This window comes from Phytophthora parasitica (genome assembly GCF_000247585.1).
Source record: "Phytophthora parasitica INRA-310 unplaced genomic scaffold supercont2.5, whole genome shotgun sequence".
NCBI lineage: Eukaryota > Oomycota > Peronosporomycetes > Peronosporales > Peronosporaceae > Phytophthora > Phytophthora nicotianae.
In genome coordinates this window covers 1,643,847-1,652,040 of record NW_008648991.1, presented here as the reverse complement: position 1 = coordinate 1,652,040, position 8,194 = coordinate 1,643,847, and the positions used below count along the sequence as shown (strand labels likewise).

Below are 8,194 nucleotides of genomic sequence, written 5' to 3'. Positions count from 1 at the left end.
GATGAAATACTCAGTACTATCATCCCTTTTTGAGCCAACCAAAACACCGGCGAGGGAGAGCCTCAACAATCACCATCAGAACAGGTCAATAGCCCCGAGAGCTCTTGACGCCAGGAACGCAGCAGCACGAATCGCAGCAGCAACGACACCAACAAACCAACTACCTACACACTAGTCTACATACACAGCATAGCAGCAATATGAGTGAGCAGAAGAACGTGAAGGAGAACCAGCAGCCAGTGGTGGAGGAGAAGAAGGCGGTGCAGGACACGACAGTCGCTGTTCCTGCAACTGTGAACGAAGTGGCCACAAAGGTGATTTAAAAACAATGCCATGGAGAAATTGTAGAGAGTTTCTAGACAACTGACGCCGTTTTGTTGGTGTGAACAGCACCCGCTGCAGAACCGATGGGTGTTGTGGTACGACAACCCGAAGAAGCGCCACTCAACTGAGTCATGGGAGGAAAACCTCAAGAATGTTTACACGTTCAACACCGTGGAGGACTTTTGGTGGTACGTAGATTGAAGCTTGCTGGCATTGCGACTGCAGGCATTTATGTGGCGAGTGTTGACTGGAATGGCTATTTTGCGCATGGTGCAGCCTGTACAACAACATCCTGACGCCCACGAAGCTCTCAATTGGCAGCAATTACCACTTGTTTAAGGAGGGCATCCGGCCCATGTGGGAGGACCCGGTCAACGCCAAGGGCGGCAAGTGGATTTTCACTAATCCTCGCTCCCGAAAAGCGCGACTAGATGAGTGCTGGCTCTACGTGGTGCGTTGCAAGCAGAACATTGTGGGTTTTATTTGACTTCGATACTAATACGGCGATATGGTTTTTTGGTATTTTAGATGCTTTCGCTGATTGGCGAGACGCTGCAGGACGAGGACGACATCTGTGGCGCTGTAGTTAGTGTGCGAAAGGCGCAGGACCGCATCGCCATTTGGAGTGCAACAGCCAGCGCTGAGGACCGCCAGAAGGCCATTGGGCGGGGTTTCCGCCAGGCTCTTGTTGACCTTGGCAAGAACGAAACGCTCAAGTACCAGTCGCATGCCGATGCTGCGGCCAGTGGCTCCAGTTTCCAGAACGAAGTGTACGTTTGGCTTGTTAATTGTTTTGTTTTAACTATCGTCTTATGTGATTTTGTTGTCGATTATTGCAGATTGTATGAGGCGTAACTCCACGTCGATGTAATCGAGCGCACGGTTAGTTTCACATTCGCGTAGTAGAGATCTGCAGTATATGCAATTCATTTCATACACAGCATTTGAGCATTCCACCCTTGGTACCCCCGCTACGGATCGAAGTTGAATCACTGCGACGTGAAAATGTTCAGGCAAAACGACCGTGTTTCGATTCTTTTTTAATTCTGCTACTGCCTAGTTGTCCACCCGAAAGAGCCGCACGGACTCGTCGTCGCTGGCCGTAAGAAGTCCAGCGATCGGGTTGCCTTCGAACGCAGGAATGAAAGTCATGTCGAGCACCATATCCGTGTGGCCAGCCAGCGTCTTCAAGAGCAGTCCTGTCCGGGCATCCCAAACGTAGATCAGACCTTCCACCGTGCACGAGTACACGATCGGCTGCGTCGGGTGCCACAAAAGCTTGATCACACCAGCAGGGTGACGGCAAACATGACGGCACTGGACAATAATGAAGCAAGTTGTCAGTACATACACGATGAGGAATAGATATTTCGGCACTCCATTTACCTGGTACGTCGTCAAGTCCCAGATGCGCAGGTATCCGCCGAGACAACCCGTTGCCGCCCAGTTCATTGTGTTACAAAATCCTCCGCTGCAATCGAGCACATCCACGTCAGCAAAAAAGAACGTGGGGCTAAATAATGTGAATAGTTTCACGTACCACTCCGCCGAGTTCTCCGTTGAAGTCGTTGTATCATTGACAGTTCCGGCGACGCTCGGGTCAACGCCATCGTGCGAGAGCGTAGCGAGCACACGCTTCGTCTGCACTTGAATAAGGCGAGCAGTGCCATCTTGCGAGCCAGAAAGAGCCAGCGGTTGCTATTATACATATCATTCACAATCAGCAAGAATTTACAAGCAATATTTTTTCGGAGCGTACGGTTGGGTGGCAGGCGATGAATGTCACTGGGCCCTCATGGAAGTCGTGTCTGTTTGATCACAACGCTTCGTTAGGAATTAATCCAGCTTTCAGATAATTAAGCGCGTTAACGCACCCTCGGAAAACATGGTTGCATTCGCCAGTCTTCGGATTCCACACACGCACAGTGGTGTCCGTACTACCTGTCACGATCATCTTCACAACACAAAGAGAAAATATGCATAAGTATTCTACAAATAATAACATAGCAGCTTCCAGCGTACCTTTCCAGATCCCGTAAATGAACCGCACGTAACACCATCCTCGTGTCCAGCAAACACGTGCATGCACTCCCCAGTTGTCGCGAGCCACATCCAAACAGTACCGTCGCCCGATCCAGCGAGCACCACGTTGCCCTTCTTGTGCCAGCAAACCCACTCGACCTCTTGCGAAGGGCCCTCCAAGTTCTGCACCAGGTTGCCTGTAGCGACTTCCCAGACCTTGACCACACCGTCGTATCCACCAGTAGCTGCGTACTTGCCGTCGAAGCTGAAGTCGACACTTACCACCGAGTCCTGGTGGCCCGACAGCGTGTACAGTACATTACCGTCCTCACGATTCCAGATGACTCCCACGTCGTCACCTCCGCCCGTGATGACGATACGCGGATCCACCGGATTCACCTTGATCGAGTAGACCGGGCCCGAGTGCTTGTTGAAGACCTGCGAGTGGATGTAGCCATCACATTAACAGTCTCATTCCACCCAATTCTAACCAGAAATATCCCTACCATCTCGGCGTCGTCGCGTACGTCAGCATCCTCAGCAGAAATCTTGCCCTCGTTGTCTTCGTCTTCCATGGCGTCGTCGTCGTCATCTGAGCAGATATACCGAAAACAGTCCATCAGCGTCTCTGATCACCAACAGCGCTGCTATCCGGATATTATATAGCACCTTGCGGGGCCTCGCCAATGTCGAACTCCTGCGTGGTCTCGTCGGCCGTGATGACCTCGATCTCCGTCTCCTCGGGCTCTGTCATGTGAGTGTCCGCCATCTCGGTAGCTTGTCAATAAATTGGTTGGAAGTTGGGTTCTTTTGGCGACACACCACATGTACCCAAACGTATTTTCATTCGCCGAAAACACGACGAAACAATGAGCCAATCATAATCTGCCACTTTATTTGCACACTCGACACCAGCCGGCGTGAAAGATGCGATTCAGCGTCACCGCCACAACGGCCGTCATCGCGTGCTCCTGCATGGCTGCAGCCTATGTCGGTGTGCTGTACACGCTGCCCCAAGCGATCCGGCGGCTTCCACGCGACCACCCCACCCACGTCCGTGCCACAATTGTTGTCGTTGCAACGAAGTTATCAGCCTCTTACTCTTGCTCTGTGTCTTTTGTTGCAGATTCTCGCACGCTTCCTGCTCATCTGCATTTTCTGCGCTATCTGTCCGTTCGTGCTGGCAGTTTTCTATGACCACGTATGCATACGAATCGATTTTGTAGCTTAGAAAGAGGCGAAGGGCTAACGAAACGCTGCTGTTGCGTGCTGCAGGATGAAGCCAGCATGTCGTTCGCGCAGTGGCTTGGTATTCGGTCGGAAGGCCTGGTGCAAGCAGTCGTGATCCCGCTGTTTGTGACTGCTGTGCTCTTCACAGGCTCATTGTTGGCCAACGCATTGCGGTTGCTCAACGTGTCGAAGCAGTTCCACTCGAACGGATTGTGGTTCGCAATCAAGAACTCGGCGCTGTATTACTCCATCACGCACGACCGTCTACCATCGTTGCGCACTTATGTATTGGTATGTGGATGATATTGTAAGGACGGTGGTCGCGGAAGGAAATGCTGACTGTTTTGGATGATTTCGTCTGCAGGGTCCACTGACCGAGGAGTTTGTGTTTCGGAGCTGCATGGTTCCACTACTCGTGTGCGCTGAATTCACTGTCAAGCAGATTATACTGGGCAGTCCGCTGATGTTTGGAGCAGGTGTGGCATTGCAACGGCTATATTGAGCGTGGACTTGGAATTTAACGCTTTTCTAATGCTGTTTCGTCCGGTTAGCACACTTGCATCACTTCCTGGAGTACGTTCGGCACGGACGGTCTCCTAAGGACGCGGCGTTGACTGTTGGTACGTAATGTCGTTGATTATATTAATACTGGGGTGGGCCTGTGTCTAACATATTATTGATCCAGGCTTCCAGCTCCTGTACACCTCCTTGTTTGGAGCCTACGCTACCTTCATTTTCTTGAGAACAGGTGAGAAACTTTCCACTTTTTCTCGCTCATTGTTTTTTCTCGTTGACAAACCTTTGTGTTTCTGTGCAGGGCACTTCGCGTCAATTTTTCTCGTGCACGTATTCTGCAATGTCATGGGGTTCCCCGACCTCTCGTTTTTCAACCCTGAGAGCTCGTTGCATCCTTATCGATTAGGTACGTTTCGTCTGAATAGCTCATGATGGAGACAACATCTGAAATGTGTGTATTTTGTGGTGATAGTGCTCCTCGGGGCTTATTTCTTCGGCATTTATGGTTTCTCTCTTCTCCTAATGCCACTGACGGAACCAGCAATTTATTCGTCCGGGATGTGGAACATGACGGCGTCCGCAACAGAGCACGAGCTTGTGTTTGGCTACACGGAAACTTTGTAAGACGCAGCTATCCAAGATGTTTGTTTTCCTCCACGCAATGTATTCGCCAGTGGGCAACACACTATAGAGCATTTCATAAACGAAAGTGTAAGACCACTGAGCTACTGCGACAGTGTCGTACGGTTTTGCAGTTCACATGATTACACATTTACTCGGTTGCGTCGGGTTACTCCTGCGACTGCGTTCCTCATCGATGCGGAATCCTCAGACGCTACAACCACCTCCAGCAGTAATATATCGCCGTAATTGACACTGGATCTACTCGAATAAATGCTCCTCGTCCGTATTGCGATCAGGCGTGGCAGTGGCATCTCCATTCGTGACAGGATCTTGGTTCTCGGGGTGAGGCACAATCCGCCCTTCAAGGGCCCCTTGCACAACGGCAATGCGATCTTCCAGTTCGCGAGCATGAGACTACACGGCAAGTAAAAAAATTAAGCGAAGATTGTTACGACACTGCTATGTTGCGCCTCACCTTGCTTTGCGAGAGTTCTCTCTGTAAGTTGATGACCTCAGCTCGTAGCGCCATGTGATCCGAAGTCAGTTGATCAACGAGTTTGTCCTTGTTTCGCAGTCGTTGCCTCAAATTCTGGACATCACAAGTGAGCAAGTCAATGGGGAACACAACTCTGTCTAACAAACAAATGGACACTGACCTTGTTTGCTAGTCGGAGTTCAGCGGCAAGTCGGCCTTCGCCCACAGAGAATCCACCAGTCCCGCCTAGACCCAACATGTCCTGCTGGCTGATGAGCCACGATCTTTGCAACGTGGAGTGCGCTTCTAATGCGCTACGGAGAAGAGTGGACTGCTGGTCGAACATGTGCTGCATCTCGCTAGTAGACGGAGAAAGGAAGAACTCTCGAGCATCCATACTGTCCAATTCTTTCGTCTGCTCGCCACCAAATCTCCGTTTCTGGATACCAGTCCCTGGCTTAGACAGATCACCCAGAGCAATCATCACATCTGTTCCTTCCGATAACGTAAGACCTGACTCCGTCCGTGTTGCAGCTGGAGGGTCGGACAACTCGTTCGCGGAGCCTAATGACGGGCTCCTACTACGCGTTGACCCAAAGTGCCCCTGTGGAGGATCTTCACTTGCACTCATTTCGTCACTCATGTATGCTCCAACAAGACTTCGACCGTCAAATTCGTCCGCGCTGGCGTATAAAGGCGCTGCTGAAACGAGAGCTGTCCACTCATCCAGTGACTTCGCTTCCAAGCGCGGATAGTACTTATCTTCAAAGGGACCACACTCCTGTCTCCATCGAAGCGGCCACCTCTTGATGGCCAGGTCATCTTCATTGTCCCGCCCACTCTCGCGATCAGCGAGTACGCGGCGGATTTTACTGTCCAAGAAGTTCAGTTTCTGCTGATGGATTCCAAACTGCTCGTTTCGGATGATTTTCAGTGTTTTTGCTGCCTCCATCAATGGATATGAGCGGTTAGCGATAAGATCAAGAGCATTAGCCACCACTTCGTCGATATCTCTCGAAAAAGTCGCTGAGTCTTCATATTCCAATCGACGAATCCGCGCAAGCACTTTGAATAAATCCAACTGCGTCCGAGATTCGTTTGACTGCCCATCCACCGGCTCAACTCCACACAACAAGGGACCACAGAACGGCATTCCCTGTCGATTTGTGGCTATCGTCGACCAGATCTTCTCTAGTCGTTTGGAAAGCTGGACTTTAGACGGCGCGTTGAGGTAGCAATTAGAACACAGAAAAGTCCGTGACTTCTTGGAAAGAACCTGCCCTTGTGGTAGCTAGCGATGCAAAACAACAGTGTAATGTCAACATCTATCCTCCCTAATAAGTGAAAAGTTATGTACCTGCGGCAGTGCTCCGTCCAATATGGCAAGTGGGCACTGGTTGCATTTCCACAGCATGTTCTTGACGCTGAGTTTTCGTGGAGATGGATGTTTCAGCTTGGTCGTCAATTTTTCGCCATCTTCACACGTTTCCTTCTCTCCGGTCAGCGCACACGTGTGTCGGGGGCAATGCCACGTCGCATCTTCATTCTTCGGAAATGGATAAGCACCGAGACAGAACTGGTGATAGACCTTTGTGCAGCCAACGAACTCGCAAACGATCAGCTCTCCTCCAAAGCCACAAATCAAACACTTTTCCTCCGACCGCTGCTCGTCGTCAGCTGTGCCGCTGTCAGGATCGGACAAGAGCTGTGCTCTGCTGCTTGAAATCGAAAGCTGGGAAGGCTTTTTCTTCCTTCCGTCCAACTTTTTAGGCATAGTTGAGTCCTTTCTGGGTGGGGGTGAGACTTCCCTAGAGGACGAACGATGGCCTCGAGGCTTTTTTACTGGGCCACCTGGTCTATCTGGAGAAACTGAAGACAGTCGACGCTTCACTATTCCATCCCTGGAGATGTGCTTGTGCTTCTTGGTCTTCTTTGAGGACAGGGTCTTCGCCAATGGCAAAGTGCTATCAAGTCCATTCACCGTTGTAGCAACAGAGTCCTGGCTGTCCATCGCTTCTGCCTTTGCACGCTTTTGTAGCTCCTTCTCGCGCTCTTTTTCGCGTTCCTTCTCGCAGTCTGGACAAAACCATTCTCCGGGTGGAACCGACACTAACGGAGGGCTCAAGCAGTTCATGTGATACTCTCGCTTGCAATTCTTTCCGTCGCAAAGAATCAGAAGCGAGTAGTGGTCGTCCACTCGGTTACAGCGCTCACACGGCAGATCTACCGCCTCTTCCCTGCGCTCCATGCTGTCAACAAGGCAAAAAATGAGAATAGAGACTCCAAGAATTCAAAGCGAGTCGCAGAGTGCCCCAACGCACATGCGGTCGAAGAAGCGCTTGCCCGTTTCGTCCGTCACGTCCATAACGAGCTTCGCCTCGTCCAGCGCTTCTTGGATGTGCTGCTGGTTGTATTTATTCGACGCTGTAAGCGTCGACAGGTCTTCTGGGAAGGGCTGGATGGACGATTTCGAGACCCATCCGCTACGAGAACGCCAAGAACCCACTGCGTTAGACTGCAACGCGCTCTAGCAATCAATCCTAAATAGCACGTACTAGTTCCTGCTGCCAAAGAAGTAGACACACGCCTGGCCCTTCTTAGCGCGATATCGCGCCATTTTGGCGAATTCCCCGGGCTCGCTAAACTGTATGCCGCCAAAGTAGCAAACAACAACATTTATTGGACTGCAGGAGCTCGAATGAGAATTGAATAGCGTACCCTCGCTGGCCAGGGCTGGTAGCGTCCGACACGGGCAAGTATCAGTCCGCCCCTCTGGTTCAGCACGTCTTGAAGGGAGCTGTCGCTAGTGGCCAGCAGTTCTGTAAGCGTAAACGAGATGATATAAAAGGTCAATGTTTAGTCTATCTTGCGCTTGTAAATAGCAGTTATCTTCGTGCTATCGCCTACCATAATACTCCTCCTTGCGCTGCGCCAGCTCCTCCGAGCTGATCCGTTCCTTGGCCATAGCTCCGCCGATGCCGACTGATCTGTCTGGGGCGAGAG

The 8,194-nt window shown here is 51.1% G+C and overlaps 4 protein-coding genes across 8 annotated transcripts; 2 read left to right on the top strand and 2 right to left on the bottom strand.

The window, feature by feature from the left end:
- Nucleotides 1-51: 51 nt before the first annotated feature.
- PPTG_04839 (hypothetical protein) lies at nucleotides 52-1,335 on the top strand. The gene is made up of 5 exons (XM_008897148.1): nucleotides 52-314; nucleotides 391-512; nucleotides 601-775; nucleotides 853-1,094; nucleotides 1,164-1,335. The coding sequence occupies exons 1-5, from the start codon at nucleotides 201-203 to the stop codon at nucleotides 1,177-1,179; spliced, it is 669 nt and encodes a 222-aa protein (XP_008895396.1). The 5' UTR covers nucleotides 52-200; the 3' UTR covers nucleotides 1,180-1,335.
- On the bottom strand, nucleotides 1,081-3,180 carry PPTG_04838. Of its 2 annotated transcripts, XM_008897146.1 has the most exons (8): nucleotides 3,016-3,180; nucleotides 2,853-2,938; nucleotides 2,347-2,784; nucleotides 2,199-2,278; nucleotides 2,084-2,132; nucleotides 1,865-2,022; nucleotides 1,711-1,795; nucleotides 1,081-1,641 (listed from the first exon to the last, which is right to left on the bottom strand). In XM_008897146.1, the coding sequence occupies exons 1-8, from the start codon at nucleotides 3,113-3,115 to the stop codon at nucleotides 1,381-1,383; spliced, it is 1,257 nt and encodes a 418-aa protein (XP_008895394.1). In that variant the 5' UTR covers nucleotides 3,116-3,180; the 3' UTR covers nucleotides 1,081-1,380. The 2 variants fall into 2 exon arrangements, with proteins under 2 accessions (XP_008895394.1, XP_008895395.1); XM_008897147.1 differs by having other exon boundaries at nucleotides 2,853-3,180.
- A 66-nt stretch (nucleotides 3,181-3,246) lies between these two features.
- Nucleotides 3,247-5,441, top strand: PPTG_04837 (hypothetical protein). 4 transcript variants are annotated; one of them, XM_008897142.1, is made up of 8 exons: nucleotides 3,247-3,399; nucleotides 3,473-3,547; nucleotides 3,622-3,867; nucleotides 3,941-4,052; nucleotides 4,128-4,196; nucleotides 4,262-4,324; nucleotides 4,394-4,498; nucleotides 4,565-5,170. In XM_008897142.1, the coding sequence occupies exons 1-8, from the start codon at nucleotides 3,274-3,276 to the stop codon at nucleotides 4,714-4,716; spliced, it is 948 nt and encodes a 315-aa protein (XP_008895390.1). In that variant the 5' UTR covers nucleotides 3,247-3,273; the 3' UTR covers nucleotides 4,717-5,170. The 4 variants fall into 4 exon arrangements, with proteins under 4 accessions (XP_008895390.1, XP_008895393.1, XP_008895392.1 ...); XM_008897145.1 differs by lacking the exon at nucleotides 3,247-3,399 and having other exon boundaries at nucleotides 3,434-3,547; nucleotides 4,565-5,441; XM_008897144.1 differs by lacking the exon at nucleotides 3,247-3,399 and having other exon boundaries at nucleotides 3,434-3,867; nucleotides 4,565-5,441.
- Nucleotides 4,975-8,156, bottom strand: PPTG_04836 (hypothetical protein; the record flags this gene model as incomplete). The annotated part of the gene is made up of 8 exons (XM_008897141.1): nucleotides 4,975-5,130; nucleotides 5,192-5,305; nucleotides 5,373-6,482; nucleotides 6,549-7,440; nucleotides 7,513-7,674; nucleotides 7,747-7,835; nucleotides 7,910-8,010; nucleotides 8,099-8,156. The coding sequence occupies 8 exons, from the start codon at nucleotides 8,154-8,156 to the stop codon at nucleotides 4,975-4,977; spliced, it is 2,682 nt and encodes an 893-aa protein (XP_008895389.1).
- Nucleotides 8,157-8,194: the final 38 nt, after the last annotated feature.